General features: G+C 50.0%; 2 protein-coding genes and 1 pseudogene across 9 annotated transcripts in view; 2 read left to right on the top strand and 1 right to left on the bottom strand.

Annotated features, from left to right (window-relative positions):
* The window catches only part of CLEC16A (C-type lectin domain containing 16A), a 228115-nt gene extending 215880 nt beyond the window's left edge, over positions 1-12235 (bottom strand). For 2 of the 7 annotated variants that reach the window (XM_037815367.1, XM_037815369.1), the window contains exon 1: positions 11974-12235. In XM_037815367.1, coding sequence (XP_037671295.1) covers positions 11974-12053 — 80 coding nt within the window. In that variant the 5' untranslated portion in view covers positions 12054-12235. The remainder of the gene's footprint in view (positions 1-11973) is intronic. The other 5 variants (XM_037815363.1, XM_037815365.1, XM_037815366.1 and 2 more) reach the window with 3 other exon arrangements.
* On the top strand, positions 12052-14654 carry LOC119517244 (annotated as a pseudogene).
* Positions 14224-25071, top strand: DEXI (Dexi homolog). Of its 2 annotated transcripts, none has more exons than XM_037813509.1 (2): positions 14224-14983; positions 24417-25071. In XM_037813509.1, the coding sequence occupies exons 1-2, from the start codon at positions 14709-14711 to the stop codon at positions 24496-24498; spliced, it is 357 nt and encodes a 118-aa protein (XP_037669437.1). In that variant the 5' UTR covers positions 14224-14708; the 3' UTR covers positions 24499-25071. The 2 variants fall into 2 exon arrangements, with proteins under 2 accessions (XP_037669437.1, XP_037669438.1); XM_037813510.1 differs by having other exon boundaries at positions 14224-15149.
* Positions 25072-26059: the final 988 nt, after the last annotated feature.

Below are 26059 nucleotides of genomic sequence, written 5' to 3'. Positions count from 1 at the left end.
AAATTGAATTAAAAAAAAAAAAAAAAGGCATGGCCAAGGCCAGTACCAAGCAGCGTGGGGACCAGTAGCCTGGCTGGATGTCCTGGGAGCATCACCTGGTGCAGCTTTTAAGAGAAAGTGGCTTCTCCAGGGTCCACAGATCAAGGTAACTGCACCTGTCACTGTAACCTCAGACTTGGGATGCAAAGGGGAACACCCGGAAGGAAGTGACCCAGGAAGACACCTCCTGATTTCTTTCACGGCCACCTTCAGTTTGGGGTAGGGGTGAGGGAACTGGGGAGAGCAAAGCAGGGGAAGAACCTTGCAGATGGAACAATGAGAAGCAATATTCCATCTAAGGGAGCCAGGTTATAGTTATTCATATTGTTGCTATTTGTTCTATTTTAAATACATTTTATAACCAATCATTTAATCAATTACTTTAAATAATTAAAATTGCATGTAATTTCTTATGTAATTCCAAAGCCTGTGCTTTTTTTTTTTAAACAGTAAACTTTATATTGAGAGCACTTTTAGGTTTACAGAAGAATTGCACAGAAAGTAGAGTTCCCATATACTCTTTCCCTGTCGCCAACCCCCATGCAGTTTCCCCTACTATTAACATCTTACATTGGTGTGGTACCTTTGTTACAATTGATGAACCAATACTGATACAATGTGGGTAATTAAAGTCCACAGTTTACATTAGGGTTCCCTCTGTGTGTTGTTTGCTATGGGTTCTGACAAATGAGTAATGTCATTTATCTACCACCAATGTCATATCATAGAATAGTTCCCCTGCCCTAAAATTGCAGTAACTAGAATAGGTCTCCCAAAATAGAAACCCCCTCTCTCCCAAATCTGCAGCTAGGGCTGCAAGTGGGAGCTCCAGGCCAGCTTCCCTCATGATCAGGCAACTCCACAGCACTTGGACCACACTGGGTAAATCACAGGGGAACCCACCTTCAGGTCTGTATGTCTCCTCCATCTGCCCCTGGGGCACCTGCCCCAGGAGTTTTTCCAAAAAGGTCAGAGAGCAGAGTTTTTCAGATTGAGGTTCACAGACCTCCTGTATCAGAACCACCTGTTGAAGTTTCAGGTTCTAGAACACTTCCCCTCCCCCTGACCGCACTGAATCACTCTCAGATGTAGGCCCCCAATCTGCATGTGACAGACAGCAGACATGCAGGTTAACAACAGAAGCTGATGCTAGAACGCCATCTGAGTGTGGCTCCATCACATACTAGCTAGGTAACCTCAAGCAAGTTGCTTAATCTTATGCACCTCAGGGATCTTACCCTTAAAACGGAAGCAACAGTATCTAAATAAGTTAGTACCTGCCTCTTAGGGTGTTGGGAGGAAAAAATAAGTAAATAGATAAAGATAGCAGGGCCTGGCAGTTAATACTCTGTGAACTGTTGCTGTTGTCATCACTGCTTACATTAAATAATCAGAAAGAACTCCTGGTAATTACTAGGAGACCTTTACAGACAAAATCAGTGGAAAGGGCAGGGTAGTAAGTCCTGAAAAGAAAATTCTAGGAATTCCCACGTGCAGGGCTTGGCTTACAGGCCTGGCTCTGTGGGAGGAGCTGCACCTGTGCCTGCCACTGCACTGGCTAAGACAGCAACTGAGGCTCAGGACGGGCAGGTGCGTCCCTCAGCCACGTGGCTGGCAGGCAGGGTCTGAGAGCCCCAGGTGCTCCACTGCCACTCCCGACACTCGGTGTTCTCTGCTTTTTCAGCTGAGCCAAATTGCTGGGTGTATGGCAATTACCTATTGTGTTGGGGGTTTAATTTATGTTTCCATCATGACTAATGAAGCTGAGTACCTTCCCATGTGTTAGTGAGCCATTTGTGTATCTTCTCTTGTGATGAGGTGTGTGTCCAAATCTTGCCCATTTTTTTATCAGGTTAAGTACCTTTTTCTTATTTATTTAATGGAGTTCGCTATATATCTTGAATATTAATCCTTTATGGATATACATATTGCAAAATATTTTCTCTGTGGCTTGCCTTTTTGCTTTCTTTACGGTGGTCTTTTGGTGAGCAGAAATTCTTTATTTTAATGTAGTCCAATTTATCAATCTTTCCCTTGATAGTGTTTTTTTGTAGCAAGCTTAAGAAATCCTTACCTACCCTGAGGTCATGAAGAAAGGATACGTTTTTTTCTAAAGGTGATATTGTTTTGCAAAACCTTCATCTTTTGAGTTAAAATACATCTGGAACTGGTTTTTATGTATGGTGTGAGGTACTGGCCAAAATTCAGGTCTCCATCTGGCTATCTCTCTGACTACCGTAGCTTTATAATAAATCTTGCTATGTGGGAATTAAGTCCTCCAAATTCTTTCCTTCTTACTATTCAATATTCTGTTGGCTATTATTTGCCCTTTGCATTTCCATATACATTTTTAAACACCTTGTTAATTTCCACAAAAATACCCATTAAGATTTCCTTTGGGGCTGCCCTAGGTCCATAGCTAAATTTGGAAAGAACTAACATCTTTATAATATTGTAACCTTATGATGTTTACAACATTTCTTTCAATGTTTACTGGGTAGAGGTCTTGCACATCTTTTGTTAGGTTTATTCCAAGGTACATGATGTTTTTGGATGCTATTGTAAATGGTATTGATTGAAATATCCATTTTCTTTGCTGCTGGTATACAGAAATGCCCACTCATTTGAAGCTTTTAAATTCTATGATTATCATACCAGCTCCTTGCTCATCTTTTCATCCCCACAAATGCCTCACACACTGTTTTTAGGTAATATTTTAGGAAGAGACTCTCACTATACGTATGCTTAAATGTACTGCAAGAGGGGGTAGCTGAATGGATTGATTCAATGTTTTAATGCTGCATCTAATACCTATCAAAGATTTGAGCTATCAAAGATCAAGTAATGCATCATCTCAGAAACATACAATCTAAATAACTTTCTGATTATAAAAGTAACATTCCCTTTTGAAAGTCTGGAAAAGTAAAAAAAAAAAAAGAGAGAGAGAGAGACAGCAAAAGATGGCAATTATCAATCATGCCCCTGCCCAGAGCTGCCCATGGCTGGAGCTGCAATGCATTTCCTTTTCCCTCTTTCTTTCCTTTGGTTATTTTGAGTAGCTGAGGCTTGTGTTGCTGTACCACCGAAGGACTGTTCTGGTTTGCTAATGCTACTGGAATGCAAAATACCAGAGATGGATTGGCTTTTATAAAGGGGGTTCATTTGGTTACAAAGTTACAGTCTTAAGGCCATAAAGTGTCCAAGGCAAGGCATCAACACAGGGTACCTTCACTGAAGGATGGCCAATGGTGTCCGAAAACCTCTGTTAGCTGGGAAGGCACATGGCTGGCATCTGCTTGCTCCCAGGTTGTGTTTCAAAATGGCACTCTCCAAAATGTCAGTGTCTGCTTCCAACAGCCATCTTAAAAATGTGTCTCTCAGCTGCAACTAACAGTGAGCTCCTTCTGTGTGAGCTTTTATAGGGCTCCAGTGAACTAATCAAGGCCCACACTGAATGGGCAGGGCTACACCTCCATGGAAATTATCTAATCAAAGTCATCACCTACAGCTGGATGGGTCACATCACCACGGAAACAACCTAATCAGAAGGTTCCAATCTAATCAACACTAATAAGTCTGCCCCCACAAGACTGCATTAAAGAATATGGCTTTTTCTGGGGGACATAATATATGCAAACCAGCACAAGCATAAACCCAGTAGTTCCTCCTTTGCTGGGCAGGAAGATGCCCAATTGCTTAGAGAACCAACAATGTTGCAACAACTACCTCTGTTTGCAAAGCTGTGTCCCCTTCTCAGTAAGTTTCCAAGGACAGGATGATTACCTTGGACATGTATTCAACTATAGCAAATTAAAATTTTTATTTCTCTTACAATGAGAACAACTGTTAAAGTGGTAATATTTTCTCTGTGTGTGCATATTTTTATCATCATCATCATCATCATCAAAACAGTTACTATGGCCAGGCCCCCTTCTGAGTGCTTCCCCACAACGACCCTGTGGGGCTGGGGCTCTGGGAGATGAGGGAATTTGTGCTGGGCCAGGATGAGAAGAACCCAGGCCATCTGACTCCAGAAACTACACTCAAGAAAGTGCAAACAACAAAGTACATGACGCGTTTTTTAGTACAGCATTTCCATGCAGTTATGAATGCCTAACATACAAGAAAACCCAACAGACAGACAAACACCTATCAGATTTCAGAAAAGTCCTTATAACCGACCCTTACTCCATTTCTTTGGAAAAGAGCCAGCATGAACATATCTCCAACATGAGCTCTGCAGAATGCAGAGTCCTAATATCAGACCCTTGAACATCAGCAGACTCCACATTGACAGATGAGCTTAAGAGATTGAAATGTCTGGAGATCAAAAAACTGCAACCTATTGCCAACCAGCAACCAATACACTAGAGGCTCATCACCAAGGACTAGGGATTGGAAACAAATCCTGCCTCCCCAGACCCTGCTTTCTCCAGAGACATCTATTGCACAAGTTAGACCATTATACTAATAAAGACTCACAAACTGCAGAAATCAATAATTAAATCCATTTCAGAGATAGACATACTAAGTTCAAGTTCATCTTAAGTGACAGCAGCTTCTGAAATGAGCCACCGTTTTAAGACTTGTATAATGATGTCTCTTAAGTGGCTGCTATTGGAAGACCCTGAAACTTACCTGCAAGCTAGAAAGTGAAAAAGGATAACCAGAGAGATGGAAGCCTAGGAGGACAAGAAATCCAGCCCCCTCTTCTCCAAAGAAATGGAGTAAGGGTTGGTTATAAGGACTTTTCTGAAATCTGATAGGTGTTCTCCGCCACTGTCCCAGCGTGGGTAGAGGTCAGGGCACAGAGCCTGTGTCTGCTTGGCCTGCTCAGCACCAGGGCAGACTCACGAGATATACCCCAAGGTGTCCCACCTGTGCCTTGAAAAATCTCCATTTGGTCAGTGTCCAGCCTCTGGCCAGGAGAGCAAGGAGAAGCTCCACGCAGGGTGGAATCAGACTAGAAGATTAAAGAAAGGCGCTCAAAGGTGTTGCCTCTTCTGATGAATCATTCCCCAAAAATGTGAAACTGGGCCAGCGAGTAGGACGGGGCTTGAGATACCTGGGAGCCTGGGATCAGGGAGAAGGTGTAGGCAGGGCTTTCAACCCTCGAAGTCACAGCTCCGACATAGGCCCAGTGACCAAACTAGCAAAAGCAGGCAGTTGTGGAGAAAAAGGGTCACCAGACCTCACCCTTTTCATTCATTTATAACAAATATTTGTTGACACTTACATGTACCAGGTGCTGCACTGGCATCCGACAAAACTCAGGTAAACAAGCCACACAAGGCCCCTGCCCTTACGAAGTTTATGTTCAAACTGGGGTAGACAAACAAATATTTAACATAATAATACAATTTTTGATGGCCAAAAGCACAACAAAGAAAAGCAAACAGAAAAATGGCATGGAATTTGAGCTGGGCAATGCTCAGACCTACAGCAGTGTCTCCCAATGGGCAAAGTCCCGTATTTTACTTAACCTGCTGGACTACCTGCTACCGACACAGATTCCCAGGCCATCCAGCCCCACTGAACCAGAGGAAGGAGCCTGGGGTATGCTGTTGTAATAAGCTACCCAGGCTATTCTGATGCAAGCTACATTTTGAGAACTAATGATCTAGGGGAGGATGTTCTAGGCAGGGGAGACTGCTAGTACAAAGATCCTAACCAATAACTTGGCATGTCTGGGGTAAAAAATAGCCAGTGTGGCTGGGTGTGGGAGTGAGGGAGGCAGGGGCCAGATCATGCAAGGTCTTGTAGGCCAGAGAAAGGAGTCTGGTTATTAGTCCAAAGGCAACAGAAAGTCAATGGAGAGATTCAGATAGTACATGACGGGATCTGATTTACTAGTTAAAAGTGCATCCTAGCTTCTGGATGGAGAATGGAGAGAAGGGAGAAAGGAAGAATCAGGGAGGCCAGTTTAAGAGCCTGCTGCAACCTGACTCAGCTGCTTAACTCACACCAGTGAGTCAGTCTTTCCCTGCACTTGAATCAGACAGAGCTAGGAGCTCAGAAAGTACAGACAAAGTCCACATCTCAGAGGGGCATCCAACAGGTGGAGAAGCAAGACAGACACTGAGCAACCGGTGAGGGAGGACATCAACACTGTGCTTGTTATCAGCACCCTCGATCTCTTTCTGATGTTTCGAGGTTTACTGTGGTAGGCATGGCTGGCTGACTCCCCAGCATCCAGCCCACCCTGTCCCTACTGAGTGGATTCGAGATGCGGTTGACACTGCCTCCAGCTACAGGGAGCCTCACGACTGCCTAAGACAACCCATGCAAGTCAGAGTGGGCACATGGCCCACACGGAGAAAGCCAGGCCTTCAGAGCAATGACTGGGGTTAAGAGGGATTCCCTTTCCCTCTGGACAGTGTGGTGGGCTGCAGATATAAAAAAGCCAACCCGAGGGCAAAGGCCCCACACAGAGCCAAGGGATTAAGAGAAATGGAGCTGGCACCCCAACCAATCCATACCTAAAGCCTCCATACTTAAAGACTTTTCTGGAACATGAACCAATAAATTCTCTTACTTAAGCAAAGGCCAGTAGTTTGAGCCAGTCTGTTATTTGCAACCAAAAATCTTGATGCTTACACTAAGAACCAAAAACAAACAAACAGAAAAACCACTACGTAGAATAAATCATCCTGCCCAAAAAAGGTGAATGATAAAGAAGGACAGACCAAAGAAAACAATTACGCCAAAAAACCTAGGCTAAGGAAAACTTCTACAATTAGGAAAAAGACTCAGGTTTGAGCTCCCTAAAGCCAACATGAAGAGGGAACTTGACCCTATAACGGTCACAGAGCTCCCTAGCTCTCTGATAAGAAGTAGATCCCCTGGTCAGGAGGCACGGGCTTTTTCCTTGTTCTGAGGGTGGGGTGGGGTAAGGTGAGGATCTGTCAGATAGGTAGATCTTTATTCAAAAGATATAATAATCAATGTCTATGATGGCTCTTCAAGCAATCCTAGATTAAAAAAAAAAAAAATCAGACTGGTTGGGTTGAAGTTGTAAAAAGAATGCCCAAGGAGCCCTGACTAGCCTCTTGGGACTCTAACTCAATGGTGAGATAAAGCCTGAGGAACTTATCAGACCCAAAAGTCAGTCCACTCTTCATCCCAAGATGGTACATAATGTGCTAATTGCGATAGCAAAAAAAAGAAGCCCAAGAGAAGTTAGAGAAGACAGTAAAATTTCTCCTTGGCTGAAATAACCAGGGTAATTTTTACGGAAGAACTGATATTTGAGGGCTATAGCTAAGCACTCAGATGGGCAGGAAGAAAAAAGAAAACACAGAGGAGGAAAGTGAAGACAGGTGGTCATGTGAGGTGCGTGTACCAGTGACGGAGAGAGAACGACCACCACCATGAACTGGCGTTGAGATATACACTTGAATGACGGCAGGCTGCTAGCAGAACTCACCATTAGACTGCGGGAGCTCCCTGAGAGGGCGTCCCACCTCCAGTCCAGCCCTCCTCCAATCCATTCTCCAAACTTCAGCAGGAATACAGCACTCCTCGGGTTAAAAAGCTCCCACTGTCCTCAGCGTTAACATGATTTACGAGGCACAGCGGGACCTGGCCTCTGATGACCTCTCCCTCCATATCATTCCACTCTCCCATCCTATGTCCCTCCAGCCCCATGTACCCCCTTACTGAATGATTCGCATTCTGCCAATATGACCTGTTCTCTCTCTCCCCTCCAGGTGTTCTCAAATGCCGTCTCCTCCGCTGGAAACAGCTTCCCTTCCACCTCCTGCTCCCCCTTACTACCTGGCAACTACTCATCCTTTAGGTCTCCATTTAGAGGGGTGCCTGCCCACCAAGGATGTTCCTGTGCCCCTAACTTGGGTTAAAGGGCACTCCATGATGCTCCCTCACTAGATGGCTGGGAACAGACTGTAGAGCTCTCTGAAGGCCTGGAAGAACTTAGACTTGACATAATGCATACCCAGGACCATGAGAGGTGTGGGGGGGGAGGAGAGCTTAAGAAAATGAATCTTGTATCCCAAGCTCTTAAACTATCCCTAGCTTAACCAAAAGTTTGATATACCAAAAGTAGTATCTGCCTGCTGGGGATACACTCCCCACCTTCTTTGGGTAATAACCCCCAATATTCCTGTAGGGAACCATGCCTCCCTCCCATTCTTGGTCCACCAGCTTAGGCTGATCCCACCCCAGGCTCCAGGGAAGTGCATGAAGCATGTCTTGGTCAATCAGGGCTCTCTATCCCCCTGGCACAGTGAAAAGCTCAGAGATGCGCCTGAGACTCCAGGTTGGTCTAAGACTACTCAATTCTGGACTTCTCCTGGCAATATTAAGAAAAGAAGCTCTCTTTTCTCCAGGGATTCCTAAGCTGATTACAGAGTAAGCCTGGAACATACTTGAGAATGATATCAGCAAGAAAGAAGCAGAGCTGGAGAGATGGAAAAAGGCAGATTTCTGACAGCTTCATCTGAATGCCTAGCTTCAGCCTGAATTCAGTGACAGGAGCCAATAAATTCCATTTTTGGCTTAAGGCAATGTGAGCTGGGTTTCTGTCACTTGCAACCGAGAATCTTGACCTCCATACAAAAGTAGCCAGAATTAAGGCAACAACACAACAACAAAAAAGTTCTATCAGTTTGTGGACAGGCAGTTCCTGGTAAAGACACAGTTTCAATAGCAATCAAATGGCCCTATCACAAACAACGAGCAAGGTTCTGCTTGGTAGCTGGCATGTATTAGTAAATGTCACAACCTTGCCACTAGTCTGGGCAATAAATAAACCACCCATGGTGGGTAGCAAATAACTCTTGACTATTTCGTCTGCTTCAACTAAGTCACTCATTCAATTCAGTAGACAAAGACTACAGGTATAGTTTTCCATCATTTAGCAAATGTAAAAGCCTGTCTAACCAGAAGAAGCTGGGAACGTGAAGGAAGCTGTGGTTAAAAAGGATTTTCAACTCTGTATTATCTGCTCAATTTTTCTGTAAATAATAAAGTCTATTAAAAGGTGGGAATGAGTGGCTCTAAGCGCTCTGCCTGAAAGGGAAAAAAAGTTCAATTCCAAATTCATTTAAATATCTTTACCTCTCCTCTCTATTCAGTGCCCAAGGTTAGGGCAAGAGTAGATTAGAGCCTGTCATTTGTCACTGGTAGATGACAAATCTGTCCCGCTTTGCCCAAGACTTCCCCAGTTTTAGCACCGAAAGTCTCACACCCTGGGAAGCCCCTCAGTCCCAGGCAAATGGGGATGGGTGGTCACCTGACGTGTCAGATAAAGCACAAGCCCCATTCTCCCTCCAGTCTTGTTTCCCACAACTACCTACCTTCACCTCAACACTCCCGCAAAACCAAAGAACCCAGTTATGGCGGCCCCCTCCTAACCCCACAACCACCCAGCTCTACATGTGACCCCGACTTGTCCTTGAAGGCTCTGCTCTGGTATTGCCCTCTCCAGAAAGCTTCCAAGAAGGGTTCCCAAGGAATAGTAATCGTCTCTATGACTGTCTCCTCTACTAGCTCGAGAGCTCCCTGCGGGAATGAGCTGTTCTGTACCCAAGGCCCAAGACATTCACATCAGAGCCAAATGAAGAAAGTCACAAGCACTGGAATGGGCACTCAGCTGTTAGGACGCTCTTTTCCAAATACCTTGTGACCTTCTAACCCCAACACCAATACACAAATCGCCAAGTTCTTCAGGTTCTAATATGGATTAAACTGATCTGCCTGATCCAGGACAGGCAGCTCGGGTTTCCACGAAGCTCTCGATAGATGTGAGACCTAAACAATTAACCCAGGCAGTTCTCAGGATACTTCAGAGGAACCCGAGAACCTTTACGTTTCCCTGGCTGGCCAGCAGAAGCTCCACTGACCGTGAGGCTCAGTCTAGTCAAAATTCTCCCCAAACTGACTGACGGGGAAATTTTATTCAGAGAGACAATTAAATGAGTGCAAGACTGCCTTGGTTTAAATCCTGGCTCCGATGCTTTTCAGCTGTTGTCACCTTGGGGCAAGTGACTTAAGCTCTTTGACCCTGGTTTGCACATCTATAAAATGGAACTAGTAAGAATTCCGTTTACTCACAGATTTGTGAGAACACACAGGAAGTCCTTACCAAGTCTTCAATAAACATTAAGGTAATTAAAAAGGTCTAGAGTCAGGCAGTTTGGTGAGAGTCTACAGGTATTCGGGTGCTGGGAGGTGGCTGTCCTCCAGATAACCACACTCCCCCTCAGCCATAATCCACCCACTCTTAAATTCCTGAAATCCTTAAGCCTCTCCCTTTCCCATCCAGCTGCCCTCCCATTTAAGATTCCTGCTTCCCTACCCACTCTCATTTTTGTCCTGGGCCTCCCTCCACCCCCATGTCTTTTCTCACCATCCCTTAAAATCATCCCTCGCCGGGCTCCCCTGCTCCCCACTCTTTGCGTCCCACAAGCATTTACTTAAATGTCTCTCCATGCTAGAAGGGACACAAATGAAAGTCAAGGAATCCTCTCAAATGAGAAGCTCCCCATCCAACTCCCCTCCTGCCAATCCCTTTCTGTGGCCCTCTGTCTCCCTCCCCCCAAATCCCTCTCCCTTCCCATAAGTAATCTGGGGAGCTTTCTTACCACTAAAGGTCTGTATCCTCCCACCACACATACTACAGAATCACTTCCTCCTCAAAGATCTCTATTTTCCATCACTCCCCCCACCCCATCCCCCTGGAGTCTCTGCCTGCTCTGCACCTTTCCCCGATTCATTCATTCATTCATTCATTTTTTTTCATTCTTTAAGTATCCATTGAGTTCCTACTGCATGCTAGGCACAGCCTGGATGCTGGGGATGCAGCTATGAACAAAACAAGCAGTCTGTGTCCGCCTGGAAGTACTAATTTAGTATGTGACAGGAAAAAAAGAAAAAATAATCAGGATAACTGCAGATAGTGGAGGTGCAGAAATATTTGACTGAAAGGGACTGGGGTGGGGAGAGCACTTTAAGTAGGACTTCAAGCAGGATAGTATGGGAAGGCCTTGCTGGGCTGATAAACACAGCTACCACTATTAGTCCCCTACTGTGTGGCAAACGCTGGACTAATCTCCTTCCACACATGACATAACTCAATCCTTGCACAATGATTAACATCCCCACTTGCAAATGGAGCAGTGGAGGCTCAGAGAGGTGAAGTAATCTGTCCAAGGTCACACAGCAATTAAGTGGGTGGAGTCAGGATTTTAACGCAGGTCTGACTGCAAAGCCAGTCACTAAATCTCTCTATACCCCTGCTTCTCAGAACTAGCACTTGCCACCTGTACACCCTCAGAACTCCCCTTCCAATTGTTTTCCCTTAACCTTCCCCCTGGAAATAGCTTGTTGGCTTCCTTTTTTTTTTTTCCCAATTATTGCCATTTACTGAACACTTGTACATGGGAGCTTTAGTGCATTCTCTTGTCCAGCCCTCAAAAACAATCCTAAAAAGCAGGTGCTGTCATTATATGTGATTTACAACTGAGGAAACTGAGGCCTAAATTCACACACCTAGATTCGAACCCAGGTCTGTTTGATTCCAGAATCCTGGCCCTTGGCTCTTAGGCTAGCCAGCTTAAGAAGTACTACCCCGGGAAGCTCGGTGCCCATCGTATGCCCCCGTCAAGAACGATGTCCGCTTTCATAAAGTGAAATTCCCAACCCCTTACTTTACAAGGGGGGATACTGAGACTCTGAGCAGCTAGACAACTTGCCCAAGGTCACGTAACCAGGAGCGACAGGGTCAGGGTCCGAACCCAGGCTCTGTGACTCCAGTGCCCTCGCTCTTAACTACCATACAGCCTTCCCCGGGCGCCTCTCTCCGGGCCCCCACCTCAGCTCTCACACTTCCCAGCACCCCCAGCCCGGGAGTATGCGCCCCCATCCCCGCGACCAGACGCGCGGCCTCCCCCTTCCGCCCCCCAACACACTCACTTGAGGTGGTCCAAAGAGTGGATATTGCGGGAGGACTTGCCATGGCCCCCGCCCACCCAGCTCCGCGAGCGGCCAAACATGTCGGCGGCCACGGCCCGTCGCTCGTTTCACGGTTTCATGGCCGAGCGGCAGGTCGCCGACGGCGGCAGCACAAACGGAGGAGGCAGAGGCGGAGGTGGTGAAGGAACCGCCAGCCACCTTCCTCCCCGGCCCTCAGACCTGTACTGACATTCAGCCGGAACCGGCCGTTCGGCTGCCGCGCTTTACGGCCGCCGCCGCGAGGAACGCTGGGAAATGCGGTTCATCCGCGAGGCCCTCGCCGACAGGACTCTACGAACAGACTACAAGGACCGGCGTGCATCACGCGAGGGCGGGCCGGCAGCTCCGAGAAGGGGCGGAGCGAGAGGCGGAGATAGTCAGGGTGTGCGGGAATGGGCGGCCTATGGGCGGAGCCCAGAGAAGGGAACAGGTGAGGCTAGAGATGAAGTCGGTGAATAAAAGTAACCACAATATGAGCAATTATTAGCTTTATGATAAAAATAAGAATAACTATTGCATGACGTACACCAGGTGCCACTGCCCTGAGGGCTTTACACATATTGTTATTTAATTCTCACAACAATCTTACTAGGTAGGTACTATTATTATCCCCTTTTTACCATCCGGAAACTGGGTCACGGAGAGGCTAACTTGCCCAAAGTCATGCAGTTAGTAAGTGGCAGAACCAGGGTTCAAGCCTGGGCACCCTTATTTTTATCCTCCAGTAAACCAAAACTGCACCAAATCTGTAATGGCCTTATTTGTCCTTGGCATTTCCTTTTTCTACTTCAATTTTTATAAACTACTGAAAGGCCTTCAAGCCACTATGTACCAAAACTGAATGTCCTATCTTTCCGGAGGATTTTTCTGATCTGTACCCAAAATCCAAGCCATTTCTCAAACTACCACATTAAAAAAAAAAAAAGAAAAGAAAAGAAAAGAAACACTCAGCCTTCTACCTGTGCCAAGATGATGTATCTGAATTTTTCTCCTGGACTAGGAGTGGGAAGTTCCCAGAAGGTAAGCCTGCCCTGTTCACTATTCATTCATTTGTTCATTCATTTCCACATCTCATAGTTATCAAAGGCCTCTGTGTCCCATTGTGTTGAGGAATTAAACTGTTGTGGAAACAATTGGGTCAGGGGCCAATGTTTCTTCAAATGCCTAGGACTAGACTTGGCAAGTTGTAGGTGTTCAACAAATATTGGCAGAGTGAACGAATGAGTGAATGAAGTCTTGCTCCACCTTCAGTAGTTGGAGAAATGGAGGCCAGTGGAAGAGTAAGGGTTTGTCCTGTAATTTCTCCAGAGGGGAAAAAGGGTGAGAGAAAGGGGTGCTGGGGACAGAGAAAGTCCCGCAGAAAGGGGGGCAGGTTATAGACTCCAAATACATGTAAGAAAGGATTACACACTATACTGCTTTGATGAGCCCAAATTAAAGAATGCATGTAAAGCTTAGTGGGGCCTGATATGGAAAGGTTTGTTGAACTGCTTTAGAAAGCGCTTTGCGTAAGACAGTCTCCTGAAGGGATGCCACACCACTAGGCCATGCCAAAGGGAAACAGCAGGTGGAAGGGAGGCTCACTTTCTCTGTGTACCTCTTGGTTGTTGGAGTGTTTAACCCCGTACATTATTAGTGTTTTTAAACATGGATTACAAAATGAAAACAAACTAAAAGCAACCTTGCTGGTAGGAGCTCTGACCTGCCTGGGAACCTCCTTACTCAGGTGTTCAGACAGGACCCCGGGAAGCAGACTCCCCCAACTGGCGGACTTCCCAACAGTCAGAAATCCGAGAAGGGAAGGGAGCACTGATGGGACACTGAGAAAGCTCAAACTTTTCACTGGAAATGTCCACCGCCCCTCCTCCGCCTCCTTTCTCACCTAGGGAAACTGAGTCCCAAAGAGACTTAGCGCCATACCCAACCCCAGCAAGGTACACAAGAAGCGCACGGTCTATTTCCGCTTTTGTGCCTTAGGATACGTCTAGGTTTGAATTGTGTTCAGTCCCTTTTTTTTACTCCCCGGACCCACAGAGCGAATCCGACTTGAGGTCGAGGAAGGGACCCCAACCAGGAAAGCAACTCGCCGGAGCGCTCCGCGAGGGGCGGAGCGAAGTAGTACCCGCCCCCGGGCGGATCGGGCCAATGAGCGCGGGCGTTGAGCGGACCAGTAAGCGCGGGCAGGAGGCGGGGCGGCCCCGGAGGCGGCGCTCTGAACGCCACCGGGAGGGCGACGCGGCGGCCGCGGCCATGGGCGCTGGGCCTGCGGGGGTGCGCAGGGGGCGCGAGGCGCCAGCGGGCCGGGCGGGAGAGACGATAGCCGGGACTGGCCCTCGATGCTGAGCCGCGGTGGGGGACCCCGCGGGCGCTGCGAGGTCCCGTGAGCGCGAGCGGGGCGCATCAGGGGAGCCGCGCGGCCGCCTCAGGGCTGTCGCCTGGCCGCCAGGCCCGTCGGCAGGGCCGTGTGGACACATCAGGGGGCGCGGTGACCCCGCCCGGCACGTTTCGGGGGTTCGGGGCGCGTCCGCAGGGGCCAACGCGCTCCCTCCGCGGACACCGCCAGGGCCCGGCGCCGCCTCCGTCGAGCCCCCGGGAGCCCCCGGATGGCTGAGCTGCCCCCTCGCCGGCCGCCCGGGCGCCGCCGCGGCTGAGCTCGCTGGGATCGCCGGGCCGCCGCCGCCCTCGTCGCCCCCTGCATGCCCGGCGCCCGGGTCGCGGCCCACCTGGACGCGCTGGGCCCCCTGGCCCCCTACGTGCCGCCGCCGCTGCTGCCCTCTATGTTCTACGTGGGCCTGTTCTTCGTCAATGTGCTGATCCTGTATTACGCCTTCCTCATGGAGTACATCGTCCTCAACGTGGGCCTCGTCTTCCTGCCAGAGGACATGGACCAGGCGCTCGTGGACCTCGGCGTGCTCTCCGACCCCGGCTCGGGCCTCTACGACGCCGACTCGGAGCTCGACGTCTTCGATGGGTACTTGGAGTAGGGCCCTGGCTGCCGTTTCCCCCCTCTCCCCACGACCCGCGACCCCCGGCTCGGACCTGCTGCCCAGATCATGCCACCGCCGCTGGTTGGGGGCACCGTCCGGCCAGGGATGGGACCCCCCCCAGGACGAGGCCCTCCCCAGGCTCCGAGGCCTGTAAGTGCCCTCTCTGCGCGGGGTGAGGGCGGATTGGGCCCCTGGCGGCGGAGAGGGAGGTGTCCCAGGCCAGACACACTCCTCCCCCAGGCTTCAGAGTCCTCCGCCCACCTCCTCCAGATCTGACTGGATGCCAATAATGGCGGAACCCCTCTGAGGTCCTTGGGGGGGGGTGCAGGAAAGGCTCCCCGAGTGAAGAGGATGGGCAGTCGAAGCCGGGACAGGGAGGCAGGACCTAAGTAGGCATTTGGGATAGCAGTGGAAAAAGCCTTTGCACCCAAATCCATTTGAGCTGTCAGCTCCTCCCCCCATCCTCAGCCTGGCTGGATGGTGACCTTGGCCTTTTGGAGATTCTCACTAGTCCAGGAAGGATCAATATTTGGGAGTGTCAGAAGAAATAGAGAGTTGCGTACTGATTACCTTTGTAGTGAGGTCCCTTTGGGGGACCGGGTGGGGACTGGATGCAGGGGCCCCAGGTTGAGGTTGTGAGAGGAGAAATCTCATTCAGCAAAGAATGCTGTATTTCCTTTTGGCTTTGGTTTTGCTGCTGTTTGGGAGTCAGGTTTCAGGGTGCCCCAGCTCGTCAGTTCTGCAGCTCAAACCTGCAGGGGCTGCCAGCTTTGCAGCCTGCCTTATGGAGCGGGCAAGCCAGGGGAGGCGGGGTGCTGGGGCTGGGGCTGGCTTTGCCTACAGTATATACAAGGCCTCAAGGGGCCCCTGGGTTACCAGGAGAAGGGACCACAGTAGTTCTGCCCTGGGCTGTGACCAGGGAGCTTCGTGGCCAGCCCCACCTCGTGTGTTAGAGAAAAGGAAGTGATGGCCCAAGAATGATGACAGGCAGAAGACTTGGGCAGAGTCACACAGCAAGGAAGAGAGGAAGCTGGCTTGGGAGAGAGAGAGACAGAGAGCAGCCGGGTTCACAGGTTAGGGTTCACGGGGCAGGTTGAAGAGAGGGGGATGCTGAAAGGGTATTTACGGGCTCCTTTTGGAAAATGAGCACTCATGCCACACACCCCAAGCAGGCTGAGTTTACCCACTCCTCCCATCTTTACCCTACCATAATCAGAGGGTGATGTAGGGTGGGGCAGGACCTGCTAGCAATGATGCTCAGGGCTAGGGACACCTGTGAGGGGTCAGTAGTCCATGAAGAAGGCTTGAGTTGAGCTCATTGAGCTTCGCAAAAGCATGTGCCAGCTGCTCTGTATACCTGCTAGCTTCCCTTCCATCCATCCATCCTTTCACTTTTGTATGGAACAAATGTTTTTAGAGTACCCACTGTGCCTGGCAAGTGAACATACTGAACACAACTCAGCCCCGGTCCTCCTGGCACTTGGTGAGGAAGTCAAGCAGGTTCCCAAATAAGATCATCAGGAAACTGAAGGCCCGTCAGAAGAACATGCACACCACGGGACAGGCTGTTATTTTTTCCCCAGTTGTGTTCACTGCTGTTTCCTCAGCACATAGAACGGCAGCTGGCATCTGGGAGATGCTCAATCCAAGTCTGTCGAGGGGGTGAAACAGAAGAGTCGAGATGGTCCACTTTAGACGGGTGTCAGAAAAGGCCTCTCTGAAGAGATGACACATTTGGGCCAAGCCCTAAATTAATATAAGGAGCCAGAATGAAGATGGAGAAAACAGTGGTCCAGGCAGAGGGAACCACAAGTGCCAAGTCCATGAGATGGGAGAAAGATGGCTGTTCCAGAAAGGGGCTCCAGGAGCCGCCAGGGCAGGCAGAGCCAGACCATACAGGACCATGGAGGCCATGGCTAAGAGCAGTGGAAAGCCATCTAGGCAGGGATGACAACTCAATTAGCCTTTTGCAAAGGTAACTGGCTGTGGAGAGAATGGACCATGGAGGCAAGTGTGGAAGCAGCAAGGCCAGTTAGGAGGCTGTTCCATTGTCCAGGCAAGAAGTGACAGAGGCTTGGATGACAACCAGGTTAGCAAAGGTGGAGAAGCGTGGATAGATTGAGAACACCTTGTGGAGGTAGAATCTACAGGACTCATTCGTAATCTGTCTTGAGTATCTGTTGTATACCACGCCCAGTCCCAGGCCTTTGCATGTTCAGTCAGTCAACAAACACTGGCCCTGCCTGCTCTTTTCCTGCACTAGGCCCCGGGAGGCCTAAGATTAATCACTGTCCCCAAGCCAAGGGCTTGACTTTCACAGTGCAGCTTGGTGACAAGCATCTTATTTTATCTCATCACCGCATCAACAGAAGCACTTCTCCCTCCCAATAGAAACACTGGTATATCCCGGACCAAAAACTGAAACCCAGATGCTTCAACATACTTTGCAGCAAACGCTGTTTGAGCAGAAACCTCAGGAAGTGTGTCTCAGGAACGCTCTTGCAAAGCTTTCAAAGTGACAGGGCCTGACCCTGGGAAGGGAGGAGGCCTGGGGCCATGGGAAAGACACAGGCTGGAGAAATGGAGGCCACGCACGGCGTTGTCTCTTCTCTGTCCCCAAATCCAAGCGGAGGAGGCCTTGGTCCCAAGTATTCCAGGAGCCCAAACTTGGGGTGAGGGAGGGATGTCTAGCAGCAGGAAAAGCCTGTGGGAAAGAGCTAAAGATGGATCCCACGGAACCTCCGCACCTCTGGGCTGTTTACCGCAGCAGGGGAACACCTTGGTCAGTTCTCACACTCTCGCACCTTCTCACGTAGATGCACACGTTACCCACAGACAACTCCGGAAGCACTGACCAGGGGCTTGGGGCATGCCGGGGACTGGGGTGGATCTCCAGATGAAAAGGTGCACCTGCTTTTCCCTCCCTCCCTGTCTCTTTGTGTCCCCACATAGTGCAGCTCCTCAAACATTTGTCGAGCGCTGATTTATGGAGGCAGCATCAGGGTCATGGTTAAGAGCAAGGACCCCAGGTTCAAATCCCAGTCCTAGCTGTGACCCTGGGCATGCCACTTCAGTGAAACCTCTGTGCACTTCAGTTTCCTCCTCTACAAAGCAGGGATAATGAAAATCCACCTCGTTGGGTAACTGAGGATTAAATGAGATAGGCATAAAGCACACAGGCCTTTCTGAATGTAGTGAGAGGTGTGTCACCATTTACCACTATTATTTATGGCAGACATAGGAAAAGTGCATTTGTGCAGGCCCATGGGTGTGTAAGCCTGCACATGCACTCAGGTGGGAGTATTTACATCCACGATGAGCAAAAGAGGACTCACGGCCTGAGTGCTGGGGAGACCCAGGTTTGGGCCACAGGGACAGACTTCCCACTCTGCTCTTCCTGCCCCAGGACTCAAGGGAGACCTTTCTCACTTCCCTGTGGTCTCCACAAAGCACAGATCAGGAGCCCTAGAGGGCTGCGGCTCTGAGGTTTTCCTAGAATGTTAATTATTGCCCAGGAACAGGGAGTCGGGAGTCAGGAGTACCCTCCTTCCCAAGAGAAAGAGCTGCTGCGGCTGGCCTGGGAGTGGAGGTGAGTCCTCACGTCCCAGCAGTTCTGATGAGGAGGCAGCTTGGCCGGATTGATTGGCCCCGGTTTCTAATGCAAGCAGTCGGTGCCTGCCAGCCCTCCCTGTGCCCAGAGCAAGGCCCGTGGGTCATTGCCACATGCTGTACCGGTTGGGACTGGAGGCAGAGAGACTGGGGACCTGCTAAGGGTAACCAGACACATCTGTCTATCTTGTTGCAGGGTTTCCCCAACTTCAGTCCTCTCCTGTCTGGGTGGCTGCAGCAGCTCCTTCCTCATCTACCTTACCTGGGCCTTCCCTGTGCCAATCTGTAGCCTGTGCTATCAGCAGAACACCAAGGCTGGGCATTGCAGTCATGCTCAGAAACCCAAACCCTCCATGGGGACCCAGGCACAATCAGATTGGGTCATGGGAGATCCCATAGATGACCTTGGAACCTAGATCAGAGGGAGCAGGGCATCCAGGCAGTGATACAGGCGGTAGGTGCCACCCAGAGATGGCTGATTTTCCGTCTCTGTCACCCAGAAGGGCCTTGGCTGGCTGCTCTTTCAGAGAGGAGGGGACCCCAATACATGTCTCAAGACATCCAAGGAGCCAGGGGTCCTTTTTCCTTGGCACTGTGTTAAGAGGATGCAAACTGAAGTTACAAACAAGGGACAGGCAGCATCTACACCAGACCCTCGGTTGTGTCCATTTTGCTGAGTTAGGAGACTGAAGCCTCTTAGCAACTTGCCTGTTTGCTTTTCTGGCTTATCTGCTGTCTTTCCCTGCCAGCACTAATGAAAGCATATTCTGCTGTTGGGAAAACAAGATCGCAAAAAAAGCGACAGACATCATTATCTCCATTTCACAAAAAAAGAAACTGAGGCATGGGAAGGGGAGGTGAGGAGTACAAGGGAACAGAGCCCTGCAGGGGGCCTTCACTGAGGGCCTCCCAGCCCCATAACTCGGACAGCACCATTTGCATTCATGCTGCTTTTTAAAACACTTTTAATGCTTTACTTTGAAATAATTTCACACTTAACAGAAAAGATGTAAGAAGAGGACAAAGAATTTCTGTATACTCTTCACCCCAGTTTAGCAATTGCACCAGCTGATGTTTTGCCATATTTGCTCACGTACACACTCGCACATGCACTTGTTCTCTGTTTATACACATACAAGGATACACATGCACTTATTTTTCAGAACCATTTGAAAATAGGTTGCAGACATCTTGTCCCTTCACTCTTGTTTCCTTAGAACAAGGACATTCATTTACATAACCACAGTGCAGTTATCAGAATCGGCAGATTTATCATGGATACAGCCTTATTACCAATTTTGCCAGTTGTCCCAACAATGTTCTTTGTAATAAAATCCCATCCCAGACCTCCCCTTGCATGTAGTTGCTCTCTCTTGAGCCTCCTTCAGTCTGGAGAGGCTCCTCCATCTTCAACTTCGGCGTTTTTGAAGTGTCTCGGTTTGGGTTCGCCTGATGTTTACTCTTGAGATTAGATTGAGATGACGCATTTGGGACAGGAATAGCATGGAAGTGAGCGCGTGGGCCTCTTGGTGCATCTAACCAGGAGGCAGGGGCTGCCCGCTCCGTTACTGCCGATGTCACCAGCAATCGGCTGAGGTAGGGCCTGCCAGGTTGCCACTGTCAGGTTATCATTTTTCCCTTCATAATTTATATTTTAAATCCACTAGTTTTAGTGCTTCGCTTTTTAAAAAGCTACATTTTATTTGATTTTTTTTAAAAGAATGTTTGTGGCACTATCAATGGAAAACCAGCATCACTTGGTGTGAATAAAAGAATAAGTATCAAAGTTACTAACTGCTGGCCAAATACCTAAGTTCGCTAAAGTCGCAGGTCCTTAGGCAAGGGACTTACCTCCCCAAGCCTCAGTTTCCTTCTCTGTAAAATGGGGCTAATGATAGTACCTGCCAAAGCGTGTGTGCTTACTCCAGGATGCTGTCGGTGTTGATGGTGGGTCAGACTTTGGGGCGGCTCTAGCCCCAGCCGCCTTCACTCTCCTCAGTGCCCTTACTCTTCTGGGGTCTCAGTCATCAAGGAGGGGGTGTCTGTATGGGCAGCCTGGCCAGGGCAGCCTTTGAAGCAGCCCAAGGGCAGTGGCAATTGGTGCCCTCGCAGCTGCCGTCCCCAGCCCCAAGCGTGGGGATGAGCGGGAGCTGGAGCCAGAAGGGTGAGGCATCCTCATTCCCGGGGTTGGTTCCTGGCAGGGGGCTTGGCCGGGTGGTTAAAAATAGCTGTGCCTCGGCCTCATCTCCACAGCTTCCTGGGTTGTCACCCTGGGAAGCAGGCAGGGTTCGTGAGCTCTGCTGAGGGAAACGGGGGCCTGGGGAGTCCCTAGTTGGCCAAGTTGGGCCTCCTGGGCACACCGACCTTGTGCTGTCCCCGGGAGGTGCTGTGCTGTTGGAGTCCCAGGAGGCAGTGAAAACACCAGAGCAGAGAAAGCCTGGCCTTCCATGCACTTGACACCTCTGGAGCACTTGCTACTTTTGCGTTTTACCAGAAACAGCACCCCGGGCTTGATTTTACAGGCCCAGGGTATCTGGCTAGAAGTAGTGGTCTCGTTTTCGTTGCATTTCTTTTCACAGTTGCCTTCTGCTTATGACAAATCATACTGTTTTTAACTCATGATGATGACAAAAAGGTTTCTTATAAAAATGCAGAATTTAAAAGAAGCAAGTTGATTTAAAAGATTAAGTAAACAACAGTCCAGGCAGCTCTTGGCTGTGGCAAGACTCAGGAAGGTGGTAGACAAATGCTGTGTTTCCAGAAGGCCCCAGGAGGCTTGGGCACTGGTCAGCTGGGAGCCACCTTCAGACTGAGCACGTTCCTGAAACCCAGGCCTAATGAGTCTCAAGAGCCCACCTGTGAATCAGAATCCACATCGAGAAACTGGTCCTTGTTTCTCCGTACACTGGCTTCCCTCAGGGACATAGACTCACACAGAGATGGGTAGCTTCTCTCTTCCCATCCTCTTCCCCCCACTGGAGACGGCCAGGCTCCAGCCGGGCAATGGGCAGGTGGACACGGTGGCGGCACCCCTGCTGCAATGCCTGTCGCCGAGACAGGACAGGGATCAGTTGGGACGAGCACTGGAGACACAGGGTGAATCACATCTGTGATGCTGAATCAGTTGTTTGGTACGTGGGGGAGGGAGCGATGGGCTTCTAGAAGTCAAGGTCTTTGGACTAGGAAAACTGCTCCTCCTTTCAGAAAGCTCCAGCACTGAGAAGGCTTCCCGCCTGGGGTTCGTTTCCAACTGGGAGCATGGAGGCAAGGAGGGGGCAAAAGTGTGCTGGACACTTTGACCAAGATGGTTTCATTTAATTCTCACAGCAGCCCAAGGAAGTAGGCATTGGGAGTGTCCCCATTTTCTGATGAGGAAACTGTGGCCCAGAGATGTCACCTAATGGCGACTTGCCCGAGGTCACACAGCCAGGATGGGACAGAGCAGAACTACCCCAAGTCAGGCCAATTCCAGACCTTACCCAGCCAGTCCCAGAGTAGTAGAAGAGGAGGGCAGCTGGGAAAAGAATTCCCCTTCCACATGTTCAGAGCAGCCCCCACCCCCATAAAACATGAGGGACATTTTCTTTAGTTAAACCAAATCTCAAGGCAGTGTGTCCGCAGAGGTACAGAGCTGAGACTTTGCTGCTTAAAATGGATCAAGGGCCCAACTCTCATGCTGATGAGTGAAACCTGTGAGTCCTCCACTGCCTCGGTCTAGCTCTGGGGAATGGCCCGGATTGGCCTGTAAAGGAAGTTACAGCTTCAGAAAGAAAAAAAATTTTGATGGCCAATGAATTGCCTGCATGCTCCTGGCAGGATGGGAGGGGAAGGTGTGAACACCTTCCTAGGGGCCGAGCTCTTCAAGGCCCCTGCTTGCTTCTCCAGCCATATCTTGCCCCACGACCAGCCTCCTACGCTCCATGCCCTCCTTGGACCTGCCGTGCCCTTTCCTGCCTGCCCTTCTCTCTACCTGGATGCCCTTCTTACACAGCCTTCACCTGCCTCTGGGTCCCATTTGCCCCTGTGCTTCCTCCTGTCGCTGGACATTTGACCTTGGATCTCAAAGCCTGGGGCTGCACTGTGCTCATCGTGGTGTCCCCAGGACCTGGCACACAGGAACACGAGGTTACATCATCTTTAAAACCTCAAGTCAGACCAAGCCCTGGAGGCACTGCTTGGCTCCAGCAATTCCGATCTGAGCATCCTAAGACAGGTTCCCCTCTCTGCACCTTGGGTTCTTCATCTGTAAAATGGAGTCATAATGGTAACTACCTCTGGAGGTTATTTTGAGGATTGAATGAAATGGGACATGTGATGCTCCATCTTAGGGAGGTTTTCAGGAGCAGACCCTGAGAGGAGGATTCGAATGCGAGTCCTTCATGTGGAAGATGATTCCAGGAAGCATGACTGGGGGGGGCAGGGTAGTGAGACAGGGAAGGGAAGGGACCAATACACAGGGTCACCCTGGGGCACCCCAGGAGCTGGTGTAGATGCAGACCAGGCCTCACTGTCATCCCTGATTTGGGGTATTAATCCCCCACCTTTCTGGGCCTCATGGGTGAGGGCTGCTCTGGAGAGGTCTTAGCTTCCTACATGCGCTGGGATTCGCAACCCCCTTCCCAGCAGGGCCCTGCAGCCCAGGAGGTAGAGAAAGGGCTCAAGCAAAGAAGCAGGTGGTGCCCAGGAAGGGTGAGGGAAGGGGGCAGGGTGAGGCACTCCTAGGCCTGTGGCATAAAGTAAGATCCCAGCAGGGGGTAACTCTGATTCTGCGCATTCCCACTGTCCTCATTTCTAGTCCAGTGCCAGCTCCGCCTCTCACGAGTTGTGTCCCTTTGGGCAAGACACTGGCTTTTCTGAACCTCGGTTTCTTCACCTATACATCGGGGAGGTGCACAGTTCTCAGTGAATGCCATTCTGCCCCCTTAGGTGACCCTTGGAATTGGGAGGGCATTTTTAGTTGTCCCAGTGACTGGGAGATGCTACTGGCGTTCAGTGGTCAGGGATGCTGCTAAACATCATGCAATGCCAAGGACAGCTCCCGACCCCTCACACCAGCCAAGACTTGTCCTGCCCCAAATGCCAACAGCACCTCTTGCCAAATACACATTGTATATTTGATGCTCAATGAAGTTTCCAGAAGGACTGATCTGAGCTGGCAAAGATGAGGCTCAGAACCAGAGCAAGATGAGTGGGGGTTTTGAGGAGGGTGGGATGGGAATTTGAGATGCTGCAGAGAGGCTGGCACCTGGCTGGAAACGGGGAGAGAAGGGAGCAGGCAAGGGGGACTTGGCAGGGGACCAGGCCAGAGAGAAAATGCTGCATCTCGGGAGGACCAGCCCAGTGGGGCCACCGAGGAGCTTGACCATAGCCAAGCCTTCCTGTAGGCTTGCAAAGCATTTTCCGGGCAAGCTGGAAGTTGCTGCCAAGCCTGGCCCTCTACCCAGAGCTTGCTCAGCTGTCCAGGAGCTTCCAGTCAGCCAACCCTGGGTGACCCCTGAGCGGGCTGCTCTACCCTGGTCACCAGCACCCCCATCCTCTCAGGATGGTCCTTCCTCTCCCATGTGACATTAACATGGGGTCTCTGAAAACTCAGGCAAATACATTAAAAAGAATTTCTCATAGAAATTATTAAAAACACATCCCTGGATCTGGGGCTTCCAGCAGTTTACCAAATGTGAGTGGGGGAAAGGAAGACTTTCTTGCCTGCCCTGAACCTCCTGAGGCCTGGCAGCTCAGTCCAGATCCCCACCAAACTGGTGGCAGGGCAGTGCCTCTGTGGGAGTAACCCCCCTTTTCCCTTCCTCTTAGGCCTGCTCCCCTCCAAAGCTTCGTGCCAACACAGAGATTCCTGCCCAGCCCGAGGAGAGTGGGAAGGCGAGCTCAGGACTGAGCGCTGAGGTGGACGGCAGGGGTGTCCGAAGACCTCGTCCGCCCGCAGTGTGGCCCAGACGGCCTAGCCTTGGGCTTACGGCCCGTCACGGTCACTATGGATGTTTACAGGAACCCAGCCAGAGTTTGCCTCCCTGCTCTTCACCCCCGACTGCAACTGCTTCCCCCACTTAACCTTCGGAGAGGACACTCACTTCAGACTCCGGACGCACACAGAAGCCACTCACAGCTCACTCTGATGCCAGCTGCGCCTTAAGCCTGGCTGGCTTCGGACCAAGGCTGATCTTAGAGGGCATGACTGTTGCAGGGAGTGATGCAGAAGAAAGAGAAGCCAGAGAACGTGTCGGGGGCTGAGGGTAGGCTTCTGACTTATTCATTTCAAGTTGCTTGTTCTTCATCAATTTGGCAGAGGTCTTTGGGACAGAACTGACACATCACGTTGGGGAAGTGCCAAGCAGCTCCTCTGGCCAGAAATATTTTTTGAAAATGTGAGTGGTGTGAATACTTCGATAAACCTGTGAAAGCAATACTTAGGAGGCTGACTTCTTTCGATTAAAAATGTATGCAACTTCAACCCCTGCCTTTTTTTTCCTTCGAGGTTTGAACAGAAACTCATGGTTGACCAAAGGTAGAAGAGTTAGGGCCTCCCAATTAGACAGCCAGCAGCATTTGGAGTCTGCCCAAGGTGGACTGGCTTGGAGTCTCCAGACCAGACCCCTCCTGGCTTCTGCAAGCCTGACAAACACCAGGGGCAGCCTTTGGGGTGTGGTAGGCAAAAGCCTGGGGCTGGGCTGGAATCAGGCCCAAATCCAGAGAAGTTGGAGCCCCACCCCACCCCCATATCAGGCATGACCCCCATTAAAGATGAGGGGCGTGAGTGAGGGAAGAAATAAATGAAAGAGTGATATTGGGTCAACCTGCAGCTTCCTGGAAAAAAAACAACAGTAAATCTCTCGCATTGGCAGAGCACTTTATGGTGTTCAGGGCACCCTCATACACACCATGTTAAAGCAATATCTGGATGATTGGCTCCATTCTACAGGTGCGGAGACCAAGGAATGGGAAGGTAAAGTTAAGCAGAACTCGAGAGAAAAGGCAGTTCTAGCCCCACTTGCCCTCTGTGGTTCTAAGACATGGGATTCTAAGAAATGTGGTAAGAAAAAGACGTTTGGGAGAGTGAAAAGGGAGATGTTTGCAATGGGAGAGAGGCTTGAGGGGTAAGTTGAGGCAGTATGACTCCAACTTCTCTGAGCATTGCTTCTCCACCCAACGAATGTATGATTTGAGGAGCAAACCCATGTCTGCAGACAGGCCCTCTAAAGAAGGTGGAAGTCTAACTTTGCACCTTGACCCCCCTCCTTTATAAGGGTGTAACCTTACATAGGTCACTTATATCATCTAGGAAATGGGGACAGTGATTTCCCCATCTCCGTTTGGGCAGACACAGCTCCACCCCAAGACTCACAGTGTGGCAAGCAGAGCCCACACTGGATTTCTGCTCTCATTTGCCCCTTCTCCAAGCACCTTTGTGCAGTACACAATCTGCCCAACCATACTTGGCA

Source organism: Choloepus didactylus, chromosome 21, assembly GCF_015220235.1.
Source record: "Choloepus didactylus isolate mChoDid1 chromosome 21, mChoDid1.pri, whole genome shotgun sequence".
NCBI lineage: Eukaryota > Metazoa > Chordata > Mammalia > Pilosa > Megalonychidae > Choloepus > Choloepus didactylus.
This window is presented reverse-complemented; position numbering and strand designations above follow the sequence as displayed.

Bases quoted from the DNA above. Each gene is read 5' to 3' on its own strand.
- DEXI (XM_037813509.1), top strand. From the start codon at position 14,709: ATGCCCGGCGCCCGGGTCGCGGCCCACCTGGACGCGCTGGGCCCCCTG. The intron at 14,984-24,416 runs GTACTTGGAGTA...CCTTCCTCTTAG, and splicing joins GAGCTCGACGTCTTCGATGG to GCCTGCTCCCCTCCAAAGCT.